Below are 18,566 nucleotides of genomic sequence, written 5' to 3' on the forward strand. Positions count from 1 at the left end.
AGGGGGGCCGGGCAGAGGGGCCGGGCCGTCAGCAGGGGGGCCGGGCAGAGGGGCCGGGCCGTCAGCAGGGGGGCCGGGCCGTCAGCAGGGGGGGCCGGGCCGTCAGCAGGGGGGCCGGGCAGAGGGGCCGGGCCGTCAGCAGGGGGGCCGGGCAGAGGGGCCGGGCCGTCAGCAGGGGGGCCGGGCCGCCAGCAGGGGGGCCGGGCCGCCAGCAGGGGGGCCGGGCCGTCAGCAGGGGGGCCGAGTCGCCAGCAGAGGGGCCGGGCCGTCAGCAGCGGGGCCGGGCCGTCAGCAGCGGGGCCGGGCCATCAGCAGCGGGGCCGGGCCGTCAGCAGGGGGGCCGGGCCGTCAGCAGAGGGGCCGGGCCGTCAGCAGGGGGGCCGGGCCGTCAGCAGGGGGGCCGGGCCGTCAGCAGGGGGGGCCGGGCAGAGGGGCCGGGCCGTCAGCAGGGGGGCCGGGCCGTCAGCAGAGGGGCCGGGCCGTCAGCAGAGGGGCCGGGCCGTCAGCAGGGGGGCCGGGCAGAGGGGCCGGGCTGTCAGCAGGGGGGCCGGGCAGAGGGGGCCGGGCCGTCAGCAGGGGGGCCGGGCCGTCAGCAGGGGGGCCGGGCCGCCAGCCAGCTCTTGCTGGCCGTATTGTCAGGTTGTGAGGAGCCAGCAGCAGGCACGTGGCACAAAGGCCCCGGGCCCCGATCGGCTGCTCCGGGCAGTACCGGCAATGACTCCCCGGCGCTGAGTGACACCACGCGCCCTGGGGCAGGCACCTGCCCGGGCCCACCCAGGCTGTCCTGGGCCGTGGTTCGGGCAAAGTGCTGCCCTCGGGGCCCCGGGGAGCCCGGCACGGCGGGTGCAGACGGAGCCAGCCCCCAAAGGGAGCCACTCGCCCTGCTGCAGCTCTCCAGGAGCCGTCACGTGCTCCAACAGGGCTGAAAACGCCGGGTGACCCCAGCCCCGCCCCGCCCCGCCCCGCCCCGCGCTGCATCAGGACCCAGCAGCCACCAACTCCCCGGCCCTGCCCCTGCCCCCTCGCCCCCCGCCACTCTCCCACTCCTGGCCCCGAGCCGCCCCCCGCCCCTGCCCTGCCCCTGCCCCCTCGCCTCCGCCACTCTCCCACTCCTGGCCCCGAGCCACCCCCCGCCCCCGCCACTCTCCCACTCCTGGCCCCTAGCCGCCCCCTGCCCCTGCCCTGCCCCTGCCCCCCTCGCCCCCGCCACTCTCCCACTCCTGGCCTCTAGCCGCCCCCTGCCCCCGCCACTCTCCCACTCCTGGCCTCTAGCCGCCCCCTGCCCCCGCCACTCTCCCACTCCTGGCCCCGAGCCGCCCCCCGCCCCCGCCACTCTCCCACTCCTGGCCCGGAGCCGCCCCCCGCCCCTGCCACTCTCCCACTCCTGGCCCCGAGCTGCCCCCCGCCTCTGCCCCCTCGCCTCCGCCACTCTCCCACTCCTGGCCCCGAGCCGCCCCCCGCCCCTGCCCTGCCCCTGCCCCCTCGCCTCCGCCACTCTCCCACTCCTGGCCTCTAGCCGCCCCCTGCCCCCGCCACTCTCCCACTCCTGGCCCCGAGCCGCCCCCCGCCCCCCGCCACTCTCCCACTCCTGGCCCCGAGCCGCCCCCAGCCCCCGCCACTCTCCCACTCCTGGCCTCTAGCCGCCCCCTGCCCCCGCCACTCTCCCACTCCTGGCCCCGAGCCGCCCCCCGCCCCCGCCACTCTCCCACTCCTGGCCCCGAGCCGCCCCCCCGCCCCCGCCACTCTCCCACTCCTGGCCCCGAGCCGCCCCCCGCCCCCGCCACTCTCCCACTCCTGGCCCCGAGCCGCCCCCCACCCCTGCCCTGCCCCTGCCCCCTCGCCTCCGCCACTCTCCCACTCCTGGCCTCTAGCCGCCCCCTGCCCCCGCCACTCTCCCACTCCTGGCCCCGAGCCGCCCCCCGCCCCCGCCCTACCCCTGCCCCCTCGCCCCCGCCACTCTCCCACTCCTGGCCCCGAGCCGCCCCCCGCCCCCGCCACTCTCCCACTCCTGGCCCCGAGCCGCCCCCCGCCCCTGCCCCCCTCGCCTCCGCCACTCTCCCACTCCTGGCCCCGAGCCGCCCCCCGCCCCCGCCACTCTCCCACTCCTGCCCCGAGCCGCCCCCCGCCCCTGCCCCCTCGCCTCCGCCACTCTCCCACTCCTGGCCCCGAGCCGCCCCCCGCCCCCGCCACTCTCCCACTCCTGGCCCCGAGCCGCCCCCTGCCCCTGCCCTGCCCCTGCCCCCTCGCCCCCGCCACTCTCCCACTCCTGGCCCCGAGCCGCCCCCCGCCCCCGCCACTCTCCCACTCCTGGCCCCGAGCCGCCCCCCGCCCCCCGCCACTCTCCCACTCCTGGCCTCTAGCCGCCCCCTGCCCCTGCCCTGCCCCTGCCCCCTCATCTCCACCACTCTCCCACTCCTGGCCCCGAGCCGCCCCCCGCCCCTGCCCCCTCGCCTCCGCCACTCTCCCACTCCTGGCCCCGAGCCGCCCCCCGCCCCCGCCACTCTCCCACTCCTGGCCCCGAGCCGCCTCCCGCCCCTGCCCTGCCCCTGCCCCCTCGCCTCCGCCACTCTCCCACTCCTGGCCTCTAGCCGCCCCCTGCCCCTGCCCTGCCCCTGCCCCCTCGCCTCCACCACTCTCCCACTCCTGGCCCCGAGCCGCCCCCCGCCCCTGCCCCCTCGCCTCCGCCACTCTCCCACTCCTGGCCCCGAGCCGCCCCCCCGCCCCCGCCACTCTCCCACTCCTGGCCTCTAGCCGCCCCCTGCCCCTGCCCTGCCCCTGCCCCCTCGCCTCCACCACTCTCCCACTCCTGGCCCCGAGCCGCCCCCCGCCCCCGCCACTCTCCCACTCCTGGCCTCTAGCCGCCCCCTGCCCCTGCCCTGCCCCTGCCCCCTCGCCTCCACCACTCTCCCACTCCTGGCCCCGAGCCGCCCCCTGCCCCCGCCACTCTCCCACTCCTGGCCTCTAGCCGCCCCCTGCCCCCGCCACTCTCCCACTCCTGGCCCCGAGCCGCCCCCCGCCCCCGCCACTCTCCCACTCCTGGCCCGGAGCCGCCCCCCGCCCCTGCCACTCTCCCACTCCTGGCCCCGAGCCGCCCCCCGCCCCCGCCACTCTCCCACTCCTAGCCCCGAGCTGCCCCCCGCCTCTGCCCCCTCGCCTCCGCCACTCTCCCACTCCTGGCCCCGAGCCGCCCCCCGCCCCTGCCCTGCCCCTGCCCCCTCGCCTCCGCCACTCTCCCACTCCTGGCCTCTAGCCGCCCCCCTGCCCCCGCCACTCTCCCACTCCTGGCCCCGAGCCGCCCCCCGCCCCCGCCACTCTCCCACTCCTGGCCCCGAGCCGCCCCCAGCCCCCGCCACTCTCCCACTCCTGGCCTCTAGCCGCCCCCTGCCCCCGCCACTCTCCCACTCCTGGCCCCGAGCCGCCCCCCGCCCCCCGCCACTCTCCCACTCCTGGCCCCGAGCCGCCCCCCGCCCCCGCCACTCTCCCACTCCTGGCCCCGAGCCGCCCCCCGCCCCCCGCCACTCTCCCACTCCTGGCCCCGAGCCGCCCCCCACCCCTGCCCTGCCCCTGCCCCCTCGCCTCCGCCACTCTCCCACTCCTGGCCTCTAGCCGCCCCCTGCCCCCGCCACTCTCCCACTCCTGGCCCCGAGCCGCCCCCCGCCCCCGCCCTGCCCCTGCCCCCTCGCCCCCGCCACTCTCCCACTCCTGGCCCCGAGCCGCCCCCCGCCCCCGCCACTCTCCCACTCCTGGCCCCGAGCCGCCCCCCGCCCCTGCCCCCTCGCCTCCGCCACTCTCCCACTCCTGGCCCCGAGCCGCCCCCCCGCCCCCGCCACTCTCCCACTCCTGCCCCGAGCCGCCCCCCGCCCCTGCCCCCTCGCCTCCGCCACTCTCCCACTCCTGGCCCCGAGCCGCCCCCCGCCCCCGCCACTCTCCCACTCCTGGCCCCGAGCCGCCCCCTGCCCCTGCCCTGCCCCTGCCCCCTCGCCCCCGCCACTCTCCCACTCCTGGCCCCGAGCCGCCCCCCGCCCCCGCCACTCTCCCACTCCTGGCCCCGAGCCGCCCCCCGCCCCCGCCACTCTCCCACTCCTGGCCTCTAGCCGCCCCCTGCCCCTGCCCTGCCCCTGCCCCCTCATCTCCACCACTCTCCCACTCCTGGCCCCGAGCCGCCCCCCGCCCCTGCCCCCTCGCCTCCGCCACTCTCCCACTCCTGGCCCCGAGCCGCCCCCCCGCCCCCGCCACTCTCCCACTCCTGGCCCCGAGCCGCCTCCCGCCCCTGCCCTGCCCCTGCCCCCTCGCCTCCGCCACTCTCCCACTCCTGGCCTCTAGCCGCCCCCTGCCCCTGCCCTGCCCCTGCCCCCTCGCCTCCACCACTCTCCCACTCCTGGCCCCGAGCCGCCCCCCGCCCCTGCCCCCTCGCCTCCGCCACTCTCCCACTCCTGGCCCCGAGCCGCCCCCCGCCCCCGCCACTCTCCCACTCCTGGCCTCTAGCCGCCCCCTGCCCCTGCCCTGCCCCTGCCCCCTCGCCTCCACCACTCTCCCACTCCTGGCCCCGAGCCGCCCCCCGCCCCCCGCCACTCTCCCACTCCTGGCCTCTAGCCGCCCCCTGCCCCTGCCCTGCCCCTGCCCCCTCGCCTCCACCACTCTCCCACTCCTGGCCCCGAGCCGCCCCCCGCCCCTGCCCCCTCGCCTCCACCACTCTCCCACTCCTGGCCCCGAGCCGCCCCCCGCCCCTGCCCCCCTCGCCTCCGCCACTCTACCACTCCTGGCCCCGAGCCGCCCCCCGCCCCTGCCCCCTCGCCTCCGCCACTCTCCCACTCCTGGCCCCGAGCCGCCCCCCGCCCCTGCCCCCTCGCCTCCGCCACTCTCCCACTCCTGGCCCCGAGCCGCCGCCCCCTCCCCCCCCGCCCCCTCACCTGGCCCCAGTCGCCACCCAGGCGTCATAGGTCTGGTCAGCAAAGCCCGAGTTTTCTATCAGCCCGTCGTCGTCCGTGTCGAATTTCAGCTCCGCATCCATCACAGCCTGTGGAAGAGAGACCGAGACCGTGGCCCCACTGCCCCCAGGACACAGCCCTGTGCCGGGCGCTGCTCCCCTCTCCCCAGCCGCAGGGCGCCGCGCTCTCCCCCCACGCCGCAGCCCCAGCGGGAGGCTCTGGCTCTACCTGGCAGACGGGCCACATGTCCCGCAGGTAGGCAGCGTCCCCGGTCAGGGAGAAGTCGCGGTAGACCTGCAGCACGAACTTCAGGTTGAGGTCCTTCCAGCCGGCCGTGTCGTGGATCAGGTAGGCGTTGACCCGCTGCCACGGCTCGTCCTCTGAGCAGGGAGAGAGCAGCTCTCAGCAGCCCTGCCCAGGGGGGCAGCCCTGCCCAGGGGGGCAGCCCTGCCCAGGGGGGCAGCCCTGCCACCCCCCCACGTAACGGCACTGCGTCCCCCCACGCCCGCAGTGAGCCCGCCTGTAACGGCACGGCACGGCGCCCCCCCCCCACACCTGCAGTGAGCCCGACTGTAACGGCACGGCGCCCCCCACGCCCGCAGTGACCCCTCCTGTAACGGCACGGCACCCCCCCACGCCCGCAGTGACCCCTGCTGTAACGGCACGGCGCCCCCCCCCCACACCTGCAGTGAGCCCGACTGTAACGGCACGGCGCCCCCCCACGCCCGCAGTGACCCCTCCTGTAACGGCACGGCACCCCCCACGCCCGCAGTGACCCCTCCTGTAACGGCACGGAGCCCCCCCCACACCTGCAGTGACCCCTCCTGTAACGGCACGGCGCCCCCCCCCACGCCCGCAGTGACCCCTCCTGTAACGGCACGGCGCCCCCCCCCGCCCGCAGTGACCCCTCCTGTAACGGCACGGCGCCCCCCCCCGCCTGCAGTGACCCCTCCTGTAACGGCACGGCGCCCCCCACGCCCGCAGTGACCCCTCCTGTAACGGCACGGCGCCCCCCCCCACACCTGCAGTGACCCCTCCTGTAACGGCACGGCGCCCCCCCCCACACCTGCAGTGAGCCCTCCTGTAACGGCACGGCGCCCCCCCCCGCCCGCAGTGACCCCTCCTGTAACGGCACGGCGCCCCCCCCCACACCTGCAGTGACCCCTCCTGTAACGGCACGGCGCCCCCCCCCCACACCTGCAGTGACCCCATCCTGTAACGGCATGGCGCCCCCCCCGCCCGCAGTGACCCCTCCTGTAACGGCACGGCGCCCCCCCCCCCCCCCACCTGCAGTGACCCCGACTGTAACGGCGCCCCCCCCACGCCCGCAGTGAGCCCGCCTGTAACGGCACGGCGCCCCCCCCCCCCCCACGCCCGCAGTGACCCCTCCTCTAACGGCACAGCGCCCCCCCCCACGCCCGCAGTGACCCCTCCTGTAACGGCACGGCACCCCCCCACGCCCGCAGTGACCCCTCCTGTAACGGCACGGCGCCCCCCCCCACGCCCGCAGTGACCCCTCCTGTAACGGCACGGCGCCCCCCCCCACGCCCGCAGTGACCCCGCCTGTAACGGCACGGCGCCCCCCCCCGCCCGCAGTGAGCCCGCGTGTAACGGCACGGCGCCCCCCACGCCCGCAGTGACCCCTCCTGTAACGGCACGGCGCCCCCCCCCCACGCCCGCAGTGACCCCTCCTGTAACGGCACGGCGCCCCCCCCCCCACGCCCGCAGTGACCCCTCCTGTAACGGCACGGCACCCCCCACGCCCGCAGTGACCCCTCCTGTAACGGCACGGCGCCCCCCCCCCCCCCTCAGTGACCCCTCCTGTAACGGCACGGCGCCCCCCCCCACGCCCGCAGTGACCCCTCCTGTAACGGCACGGTGCCCCCCACGCCCGCAGTGAGCCCGCCTGTAACGGCACGGCGCCCCCCCACGCCCGCAGCGACCCCTCCTGTAACGGCACGGCGCCCCCCCCCCCCCGCCCGCAGCGACCCCGCCTGTAACGGCACGGCGCCCCCCCCCACGCCCGCAGCGACCCCTCCTGTAACGGCACGGCGCCCCCCCCACGCCCGCAGCGACCCCTCCTGTAACGGCACGGCGCCCCCCCCCCACGCCCGCAGTGACCCCGCCTGTAACGGCACGGCGCCCCCCCCCACGCCCGCAGTGACCCCCTCCTGTAACGGCACGGCGCCCCCCCCCCCATGCCCGCAGTGACCCCTCCTGTAACGGCACGGCGCCCCCCCCCCCCACGCCCGCAGTGACCCCTCCTGTAACGGCACGGCACCCCCCACGCCCGCAGTGACCCCTCCTGTAACGGCACGGCACGGCACGGCACCCCCCATGCCCGCAGTGACCCCTCCTGTAACGGCACGGCGCCCCCCCCCGCCCGCAGTGACCCCGCCTGTAACGGCACGGCGCCCCCCCCCTTGCCGGCAGTGACCCCTCCTGTAACAGCACGGCGCCCCCCCCCACGCCCGCACTGACCCCTCCTGTAACGGCACGGTGCCCCCCACGCCCGCAGTGAGCCCGCCTGTAACGGCACGGCGCCCCCCACGCCCGCAGTGAGCCCGCCTGTAACGGCACGGCGCCCCCCACGCCCGCAGTGAGCCCGCCTGTAACGGCACGGCGCCCCCCCCCCCCACACCTGCAGTGAGCTCGCCTGTAACGGCACGGCGCCCCCCCCCGCCCGCAGTGACCCCTCCTGTAACGGCACGGCAACCCCCCCCCCCACACCTGCAGTGACCCCTCCTGTAACGGCACGGCGCCCCCCCCCGCCCGCAGTGACTCCTCCTGTAACGGCACGGCGCCCCTCCCACACCTGCAGTGACCCCGCCTGTAACGGCACGGCGCCCCCCACGCCCGCAGTGACCCCTCCTGTAACGGCACGGCGCCCCTCCCACACCTGCAGTGACCCCGCCTGTAACGGCACGGCGCCCCCCACGCCCGCAGTGACCCCTCCTGTAACGGCACGGCACCCCCCACGCCCGCAGTGACCCCGCCTGTAACGGCACGGCGCCCCCCACGCCTGCAGTGACCCCTCCTGTAACGGCACGGCGCCCCCCCACGCCTGCAGTGACCCCTCCTGTAACGGCACGGCGCCCCCCCCCACGCCCGCAGTGACCCCTCCTGTAACGGCACGGCGCCCCCCCCCACGCCCGCAGTGACCCCTCCTGTAACGGCACGGCGCCCCCCCCACGCCCGCAGTGACCCCTCCTGTAACGGCACGGCGCCCCCCCCCCGCCCGCAGTGACCCCTCCTGTAACGGCACGGCGCCCCCCCCCGCCCGCAGTGACCCCTCCTGTAACGGCACGGCGCCCCCCCCCACGCCCGCAGTGAGCCCGCCTGTAACGGCACGGCGCCCCCCCCACGCCCGCAGTGAGCCCACCTGTAACGGCACGGCGCCCCCCACGCCCGCAGTGAGCCCGCCTGTAACGGCACGGCGCCCCCCCCCCCACGCCCGCAGTGACCCCTCCTGTAACGGCACGGCGCCCCCCCCCCCACGCCCGCAGTGACCCCTCCTGTAACGGCACGGCGCCCCCCCCCCACGCCCACAGTGACCCCTCCTGTAACGGCACGGCGCCCCCCCCCACGCCCGCAGTGAGCCCTCCTGTAACGGCACGGCGCCCCCCCCACGCCCGCAGTGAGCCCGCCTGTAACGGCACGGCGCCCCTTCCCTGCCACCAGTGAGCCCGCCTGGGAATGGTGTCCCCAACTCTGTAACTGCACTAACCACCCACCTCCACAGCATTTCCCCCCAACCTAGCGGCAATGGGGGGGCGCTCCTGGTGGTGACCTCCCTGCCCCACCCCCTCCTGCCCCTCCTCCCCCCGGGCACACCAAGGGACAGTTTGGCTGCATCTGAGGACACGTTCCCAATGGGGCTGTGCCCGGCTAGGGAGCTGGATGAATTCAGTGTGTGGGGCGTTTATAACTGAGCTGGAGAATGGGCTGCCTGGCACAGCCCACCCCTGGCCCCAGCCACATGCCAGGGCAAGACCTTACCAGGCTCCCCGATGTCGTGGGGCACCACGTTCCTCAGCTTCACCTGGGCCGTCTGCCCGTTCATCAGGTACAGCCTGGGCTGCGTGTCCTCGTTCAGCACAGCGGCAGCTGGGGGACACAGACCCTCAGTGAGCTGGCAGGCCCCAGCCATGCCAAGGTCTCCCCAGCCCGTGGGGTGAGCACCCGTTACCCCTGCAGAGACCGCTCGCCCTGGTGCCAGGTGTGGGGTGCTTGTGCCTGGAAAACCACCCGGCTGTTCCCAGTTTCGGGTCAGAATGGGTGACGGCCCCCGGCCTTGGCAGGAGCAGTGAGCTCAGACGGCTGCTGCTGAGGGCCCCGGGGCCACACTTGATCCCTGCCCTGCTCGGGTGCAGCAAAGAGGCGGAAACCACCCCCAGTGCCCAGATGGGATTCCCCGGCCGGAGCAGCACGGTCACAGACGGCTCCCTCCCTGCCTTGGGGGGAGCAGGGTGTGTGCCAGTTTGCTGGTGCCCTGGGCCAGATGGGGGGTGGGGCAGGGGGCTGGTGCACCCACTGAGGGGCTGGGGTGGGGGGCTATTGAGCCCGATGAGGGGCCTGGGCGGGGCGAGAGCTGGGCACAGCCTATCAAGCGGCCTGGGTGTGGCGAGGAGCCAGGATAGGGATCGGTGAGCCCAAACAAGGGGCCCGGGCGGGGCAGTGGGCTTAGCCAGGGGCCCAGGAACTGTGACGAAGAGGGACTGTTCTTAATGTTTCTTCTGAATACTGTAGGGGTGTCTCAGTTTCCCCTATGCATTTCTTAAGTCTCTAGGTGGTGGGATAAGGGGGTGTAATTGTTGCAGAGCAAAAGGCCAGGTGTATATAAATGGCCGACACTCTGTCTCCTGGCAACTGATGGCCTGGGCCCTTCCCCCCTGCAAGGTGAGAGCTAAAGGGTTGGAGAACAAAGGAATCCCACGCCCTCCTGACCTGGGAAAGGGACAAAGCCCGGAGGAAGAGGGGCTGGGGGGAGTTTCAGTTGGAGGCTGGCTGGGGACATGGAGTGAAGGGCAGACGGGGTTGTCTGGCTCACTGCCCCCCAAAATGGACCCGGCTGAGGGGTCCTGTTCTCTGCACCTACAAGCTCTGTGTTAGACCACGTTCCTGTCGTCTAGTAAACCTTCTGTTTTACTGGCTGGCTGAGAGTCCCGTCTGACTGCGAAGTTGGGGGGCAGGATCCTCGGCTTCCCCAGGACCCCGCCTGAGCGGACTGGCTGTGGGAAGTGCACGGAGGGGCAGAGGAGGCTGAATGCTCCGAGGTCGGACCCAGGAAGGGGGAAGCTGTGTGAGCTGTGTGTCCTGCAGACAGGCTGCTCCCAGAGAGGAGACCTCCCCAGAGTCCTGCCTGGCTTCCTGGGGAGCAGTTCCAGAGCACTTGGCTGGGGCCCTGTGAACCCACCGAGGGGTCCGGGCTTGGCAGGGGTCCGGGCCCGCTGGGTGCTCACCGATGTCGTACTGCAGGCTGATCTCCAGCTTGGGCCACAGCATGGCAAGGGCGAAGGAGGCGTAGAAGTGAACGTCGTAGGTGTTGTACATCCGGTACTCCTGGCCTGGAAGCCCAGCACAGACAGTGAGGGGGGCAGATCCTGCCGGGGGGGCCGCAGGGGCACCAGAGGTCCCCACCCCTCCACACAACACGGGGAGCGGGGGAGGAGGGGGATGGGCCCTGTCCCCAGCACTGGAGACGGGAGGAGCCCTGTGCCCAGCAGGGAATTTGCCCTTCCTGGGGGCTGTTAGTGGCGAGGCGTCGCCCATGCCCTGGGCGAGGGGGCACAGCCCCCGATGGACTCCATGGGAGGGGCAGGCTGCTCCCTCCCCCCGTCCTGAGGGAAGTGGGTCAGCGAGGCCGCCCCAGAGGGTGACATGCCCCTTGCCCTGGGCTCAGTCAGGGGGGGTGAGTGGGACCCTCGCCCTGCAGCTCTCAGCCCTGCACTTTACCTTCCAAGTAAGCAAACCTTCCGTACTCCCGCAGGACAGGGAAGAGCTGGGAGAGCCCGGCCCCCGCGGGGCCCTGCACGTCCTCCGCGCAGGCCTCCGGGGGCAGCTCCAGCCACAGGGTCCCGCCGTCCGCCAGGAAGTAGAGCTCGTTGAAGAGAGCCGACTTGTACCAGGGGGGCAGCTGGCTGTGGGCAAGAGGGCCAGATGGGAGAGCGAATATGTCGCCTCTGTGGATCCCGCTTCACGGAGCCACAGCCCGGCCTCATGGGCCAGGAGCCCTATAACCCACCCCACCTTCCTCAGACCCCGGGAAGGGCCCCCCACCTGCCCTCCTTAGGACACAGAGCTGGGGGGGCAGTGTACTCAGACACACCTGCCCGCCCCCTGCTGGGGAGGGGGCAGAAGGCCGAGGGGGACGCAGGCTCCAGCCCGCCCCAGCAGCTGCCCTGAGGGGACCACTCACAGCTGAGGAGCGACCGGCCTCTCAGGCCGGGTGGGAGCTCCGGCTCCTGGGTCCTTCCCGGTGCTCAGCGCCGGCCTGGGCTGGCTCAGCAGCAACAGCAAGCTCCTTGGGCCCGCATGTGCGCAGCTTCCCCTTTCCCCCGGAGAGCCAGGGGAGCAAGGCGTGAAGGAGACACCCTGCACGGAGCTCTGCACCACGGCTCTGGGATAAGGGACCCGGCGAGGAGAGGACCGGCCCCGGGGCCCAGCACCTGCCCTCACATGGGCACGGGGCTCACCCACCAGGTGGCAGGCTCTGACAGGAGACCCCCAGAGGCCCCCCTGCATGGGGGAGCACACAGCAAGACACTCGGCCCCATGTACAAGCAGGAGCGGCACACTCGCCCTCGCACGCTTCAGGAGCCGGGTGCAGCAGGACCAGCCACCTGGGGGGATGCAGTGAGTCTCCAACGAGCCACTCTGCGGCTGGCAGGAGGCCAAACCTGCCCCAAACCAACTCCGCAGACCCCGGTGACAGCAGCAGCTTGTCAATTCTGCCCAACCCTTTGTCTGTGGCCTGGCCAGGGGGCTCCCCCCACTGGAGATGGCCCCAGCTACCAGCCAGGCAACCGCTCTACCTGCTCTCCAAGATGGGCCTCTGCCAGCTCTCGATCTTCTCCTCCCACTGCTCGCAGTGCGTGAGCGCGTAGTGGGAGAGGGCAGGGCACGCGTCCCCTGCGCTGCCGAAATAGCGCGTGTACCGCCTGCGGGGAGAGACGTCACTGGGTGCAGGTCTGCGGGAGGCAGCCAGGTGCCGCCTGTCCCCCGCAGGGCAGGGACACCCGCCCCGGCCAGCACAGCGCTTCAGGCCAGGAACCGACAGGGCCTGTTCTCAGCACAGCCCTGGCACTGCAGGGAGGGGCAGGGGCCCTGCCGGTGCTCTCCCTTCCACCCTCCCTCAGGGTGCCACGTGTGCCGGCAGTGCCGTACAGAAACGTGAACGGCTCTAGAACCTGCAGAACGGGAAATCAACAACATCAGGAACCTGCAACTCCCAGGCTGGGCGCAGGCTGTCACCCTGACACACTGCCGCTGACCCAGACACAGCCATCCCCACCTGCCACTTCCCGGCAGGACTCCCAGCTCTCCCTGAGCACTGGGCGCGGGTGGGAGAGGAGCAGCGGCTGCAGCTGGCTTCGCCGAGGGGGGCTAGGACGAGGTCTCCCGAGGCTGGGGCACCCAGGCGGGTAGTGCGCCATCCCAAGCAGCCAGCAAGCCAGGAGAGACCCGTGTCCCCGTCCCGTCTGAGCTCCTGCGGAACACCGGCTGCAGGCCCCGTCCAGCAGCCCTTGCACCCGGCCCCGTGCTGGGCTGAGCCAGAGCAGGGCCCAACCGTGATATAAACACTCCGGGCAATGGAGGATCCCCTTCTCTTGGCCCAGCCCAAACAGGGTCTGACCGAGTCTCGGCAGTTAAACAATGGGCAATGCAGGCAAAGGTGCCCTGAGAGACCCCCTGAGCCTGCTGGGCAGACTCTGCCCAGGGCACGTGCACCACTCAGGAGTCTGCCCTGGCTGGGGCGGCCCATGCAGACCCCATGCCCCAGCAGGCACGGCTGCTCCGTGATGGGACCAGCTGGGGCTAGGGAAGCCTTGTCCCTGGGGCCCAGGACCAGGCTGGGGTGCAGGGAAGTGGGATGGGCAGGGCATGTGCTGCGGGGATAAGGGGGAAGCTGGGCAGCATCCCAGGGGCACGGTGACCATGCAAGATGCACGCACTGGAGTTGGTGACGGGTCCACATTGTGTGACGGCGGGAGAGGGCTGGGCACACAGCCCACACAGCTCCGTCTGGTGGGTGGCAGCTGTGCCTGGAAGCACGCAGGGAATCTGGCCACCTACCGGAGATGCAGCTTCTCCTTTGAGCCAAAGTGAATGCGCGGCATGTCCCAGGCCAGGGCCACCTCCAGCGTCCTGTGCCCCTGGGCCGGCACTGTGCAGCTGGCGCAAACAGCTGCTGCAGTCACCTCCCCCTTCTCCGTGAGGCTACCCTTACCTGTTGGGTAGGAAAAGCAGACGGTGAGAACGCTGGGACTCTCACCCCCCCAGAAGAGCGTCCCAGGACCTGCCGCCAGCCCCACATTGTCCTGCAGGCTCAGGCAAGGAGCAAGGCTGGTCTAGACTCAACACTTAGCCCCTCTGATAAATTGGGCAAAAGCACAAAGTGCAGAGAATCAATTTCTAAACACTTTCACTGATTGCTTCTTGGAATAGAAAGTTCTAGTACCTACAAAGAAAGGCGAACCAGAGGTGACCCTGGCAATTACAGGCCGGTAAGCCTAACCTCAGCGCCAGGCAAACTAGTTGAAACTATAGTAAAAAAACTGAATCATCAGACACACAGATGAACATGATTTGTTGGGGAAGAGTCAACACAGCTTTTGAAAAAGGAATTCATGCCTCACCAATCTATTACTAGTCTCTGAGGGTGTCAACAAGCATGTGGACAAGGAGGATCCAGGGGATATAGTGTACTTGGACTTTCAGAAAGCCTTTTACAAGGTCCCTCACCAAAGGGTCTTAAGCAAAGGAAGCTGTCATGGGATAAGAGGGAAGGTGCTCTCATGGATTGGTAACTGGTTAAAAGATAGGAAACAAAGGGAAGGAATAAATGGTCAGTTTTCAGAATGGAGAGAGGTAAATAGTGGTGTCCCTCAGGGGTATGTATTGGGACCAGGCCTATTCAACATACTCACAAATGATCTGGAAAAAGGGGTAAACAGTGAGGTGGCAAAATTTGCAGATGATACAAAATTGCTCAAAATAGTTAAGTCCCAGGCAGACTGCGAAGAGCTACAAAAGGATCTCTTAAAACTGGGTGATTGGGCAACAAAATGGCAGATGAAATTTAATGTTGATAAATGCAAAGTAATGCACATTGGAAAACATAATCCCAACTCTACATATAAAATGATGGGGTCTAAATTAGCTGTTACCACTCAAGAAAGATCTTGGAGTCATTGTGGATAGTTCTCTGAAAACATCCACTCAATGTGCAGTGGAAGTTGAAAAAGCTAACCGAATATTGGAAATCATTAGGGGAAAAAAAGGAGAGAAAATATCATATTGCCTATATATAAATCAGTGGCACACCCACACCTTGAACCCTGCGTGCAGTTCTGGTCGCCCCATATCAGAAAAGATCTATTGGAATTGAAAAAGGTTCAGAAAAGGGCAACAAAAATGATGAGGGGTGGGGAACAGCTGCTGTATGAGGAGAGATTAATAAGACTGGGACTGTTCACCTTGGAAAAGAGACGACTAAGGGGGGATATGCTACAGGTCTATAAAATCATGACTGGTGTGGAGAAAGTGAACAGGGAAGTGTTATATAACAGGGTAAACAACATAAGAACCAGGGATCATCCAATGAAATGAACAGGCAGCAGGTTTAAAACAAACAGAAGGAAGTATTTCTTCCCACAATGTACAATCTGTGGAACTCTTTGCCAGAGGATATTGTGAAGGCCAAGACTATAACAGGGTTCAAAAAAGAACTAGATAAGTTCATGGAGGATAGGTCCATCATGGCTATGAGCCAGGATGGGCAGGGATGGTGTCCCTAGCCTCTGTTTGCCAGACGCTGGGAATGGGCGACAGGGGATGGGTCACTTGGTGATTCCCTGTTCTGTTCGCTCCCTCTGGGGCACCTGGCACTGGCCACTGTTGGAAGACAGGAGACTGGGCTAGATGGACCTTTGGTCTGACCCTTTATGGACGTTCTTATGTTATGTTCTTTGTACCAGCCACTGTTGGCAGACCGGATACGGGGCTAGATGGATCACTGGTCTGACCCAGTGTGGCCATCTTACGCCGTTCTTGACTTTGTCTTAAGTAGCACACAGGAGCCAATTCAAGAAGTGAGAGGAGCTGAGCCACTAAGCAACAGTGACGACAATCTAATTAGGCTCGGTGTGCTGGGGAGAGGGAAGCACCACAGTGACAGTCACACAGCGTTAGCGAAATGCTCCTTTCTAGAAGGGCCCTACCACTAAAAGCAGAGGAAGTACAGTACTTGTGACACCTTAGAGACAAACAAATTTATCTGGGCATAAGCTTTCGTGGACTAAAACCAACCTCATCAGATGCATGGAGCGGAAAATACAGTAGGAAGATTATATATATACACACACAGACACACACACACACAGAGAACATGAAAAGATGGGGGTTGCCTTACCAACTCTAAGGAGACAAATCAATTAAAGTGAGCTATTATCAGCAGGAGGAAAAATCACTTTTATAGTGGTAATCAGGATGGCCCATTTCATACAGTTGACAAGAAGATGAGAGTAACAGTAGGGGGGGAAATAGTTTTTAGTTTGTGTAATGACCCATTCACTCATAGAATCATAGAATATCAGGGTTGGAAGGGACCTCAGGAGGTCATCTAGTCCAACCCCCTGCTCAAAGCAGGACCAATCCCCAACTAAATCATCCCAGCCAGGGCTTTGTCAAGCCTGACCTTAAAAATATCTAAGGAAGGAAATTCCACCATCTCCCTAGGTAACGCATTCCAGTGCTTCACCACCCTCCTAGTGAAAAAGTTTTTCCTAATATCCAATATCCTAGATATCCTAATATGCTAGATAACCAATATCTAAACCTCCCCCACTGCAACTTGAAACCATTACTCCTTGTTCTGTCATCCGCTACCACTGAGAACAGTCTAGATCCATTCTCTTTGGAACCCCCTTTCAGGTAGTTGAAAGCAGTTATCAAATCCCCCCTCATTCTTCCCTTCTGCAGACTAAACAATCCCAGTTCCCTCAGTCTCTCCTCATAAGTCATGTGTTCCAGTCCCCTAATCATTTTTGTTGCCCTCCGCTGGATGCTTTCCAATTTTTCCACATCCTACTTGTAGTGTGGGGCCCAAAACTGGACACAGTACTCCAGATGAGGCCTCACCAATGTCGAATAGAGGGGAACGATCACGTCCCTCGATCTCCTGGCAATGCCCCTACTTATACATCCCAAAATGCCATTGGCCTTCTTGGCAACAAGGGCACACTGTTGACTCCTATCCAGCTTCTCATCCACTGTCACCCCTAGGTCCTTCTCTGCCGAACTGCTGCCGAGCCATTCGGTCCCTAGTCTGTAGCAGTGCATGGGATTCTTCCATCCTAAGTGCAGGACTCTGCACTTGCCCTTGTTGAACCTCATCAGATTTCTTTTGGCCCAATCCTCTAATTTGTCTAGGGCCCTCTGTATCCTATCCCTACCCTCCAGCGTATCTACCTCTCCTCCCAGTTTAGTGTCATCTGCAAACTTGCTGAGGGTGCAATCCACGCCATCCTCCAGATCATTTATGAAAGGTTTCAGAGTAGCAGCCGTGTTAGTCTGTATTCGCAAAAAGAAAAGGAGTACTTGTGGCACCTTAGAGACTAACCAATTTATCTGAGCATGAGCTTTCGTGAGCTACAGCTCACTTCATCGGATGCATACTGTGGAAACTGCAGCGGACTTTATATACACACAGAGATCATAAAACAATACCTCCTCCCACCCCACTGTCCTGCTGGTAATAGCTTATCATTTATCGAAGATATTGAACAAAACCGGCCCCAGCACCGACCCTTGGGGCACTCCACTTAATACCCGCTGCCAACTAGACATGGAGCCATTGATCACTACCCGTCGACCCCGACATTCTAGCCAACTTTCTATCCACCTTATAGTTCATTCATCCAGCCCATACTTCTTTAACTTGCTGGCAAGAATACTGTGGGAGACTGTGTCAAAAGCTTTGCTAAAGTCAAGGAACAACACGTCCACTGCTTTCCCCTCATCCACAGAGCCAGTTATCTCGTCATAGAAGGCAATTAGATTAGTCAGGCATGACTTGCCCTTGGTGAATCCATGCTGACTGTTCCTGATCACTTTCCTCTCCTCTAAGTACTTCAGAACTGATTCCTTGAGGACCTGCTCCATGATTTTTCCAGGGACTGAGGTGAGGCTGACTGGCCTGTAGTTCCCAGGATCCTCCTTCTTCCCTTTTTTAAAGATGGGCACTACATTAGCCTTTTTCCAGTCGTCCGGGACTTCCCCCGATCGCCATGAGTTTTCAAAGATAATGGCCAATGGCTCTGTAATCACATCCGCCAACTCCTTTAGCACTCTCGGATGCAGTGCATCCGGCCCCATGGACTTGTGCTCGTCCAGCTTTTCTAAATAGTCCCGAACCACTTCGTTCTCCACAGAGGGCTGGTCACCTCCTCCCCATGCTGTGCTGCCCAGTGCAGCAGTCTGGGAGCTGACCTTGTTCGTGAAGACACAGGCAAAAAAAGTATTGAGTACATTAGCTTTTTCCACATCCTCTGTCACTAGGTTGCCTCCCTCATTCAGTAAGGGGCCCACACTTTCCTTGACTTTCTTCTTGTTGCTAACATACCTGAAGAAACCCTTCTTGTTACTCTTAACATCTCTTGCTAGCTGCAACTCCAGGTGTGATTTGGCCTTCCTGATTTCACTCCTGCATCCCCGAGCAATATTTTTATACTCATCCCTGGTCATTCGTCCAATCTTCCACTTCTTGTAAGCTTCTTTTTTGTGTTCAAGATCAGCCAGGATTTCACTGTTAAGCCAAGCTGGTCGCCTGCCATATTTACTATTCTTTCTACACATAGGGATGATTTGCCCCTGTAACCTCAGTAAGGATTCTTTAAAATACAGCCAGCTCTCCTGGACTCCTTTCCCCCTCATATTATTCTCCTAGGGGATCCTGCCCATCAGTTCCCTGAGGGAGTCAAAGTCTGCTTTTCTGAAGCCCAGGGTCCAGGGTATTCTGCTGCTCTCCTTTCTTCCTTGTGTCAGGATCCTGAACTCGACTATCTCATGGTCACTGCCTCCCAGGTTCCCATCCACTTTTGCTTCCCCTAATTCTTCCTGGTTTGTGAGCAGCAGGTCAAGAAGAGCTCTGCCCCTAGTTGGTTCCTCCAGCACTTGCCACCAGGAAATTGTCCCCTACACTTTCCAAAAACTTCCTGGATTGTCTGTGCACCGCTGTATTGCTCTCCCAGCAGATATCAGGGTGATTGAAGTTGCCATGAGAACCCGGGTGTGCGATCTAGCAGCTTCTGCGAGTTGCCGGAAGAAAGCCTCGTCCACCTCAGTCCCCTGGTCCAGTGGTCTATAGCAGACTCCCACCACGACATCACCCGTGTTACTCACACTTCTAAACTTAAT

The 18,566-nt window shown here is 66.2% G+C and overlaps 1 protein-coding gene across 1 annotated transcript in view; it reads right to left on the minus strand.

The window, feature by feature from the left end:
- GBA2 (glucosylceramidase beta 2) overlaps positions 1–18,566 on the minus strand; it is a 69,266-nt gene that overhangs the window by 12,025 nt on the left and 38,675 nt on the right. Inside the window, exons 7-13 of the mRNA XM_077816570.1 lie at positions 13,224–13,377; positions 11,963–12,088; positions 10,884–11,068; positions 10,391–10,495; positions 8,928–9,035; positions 5,157–5,308; positions 4,911–5,017 (exon numbers count right to left, since the gene is read on the minus strand). Coding sequence (XP_077672696.1) covers positions 4,911–5,017; positions 5,157–5,308; positions 8,928–9,035; positions 10,391–10,495; positions 10,884–11,068; positions 11,963–12,088; positions 13,224–13,377 — 937 coding nt within the window. The remainder of the gene's footprint in view (positions 1–4,910; positions 5,018–5,156; positions 5,309–8,927; positions 9,036–10,390; positions 10,496–10,883; positions 11,069–11,962; positions 12,089–13,223; positions 13,378–18,566) is intronic.

This window comes from Eretmochelys imbricata, chromosome 5 (genome assembly GCF_965152235.1).
Source record: "Eretmochelys imbricata isolate rEreImb1 chromosome 5, rEreImb1.hap1, whole genome shotgun sequence".
NCBI lineage: Eukaryota > Metazoa > Chordata > Testudines > Cheloniidae > Eretmochelys > Eretmochelys imbricata.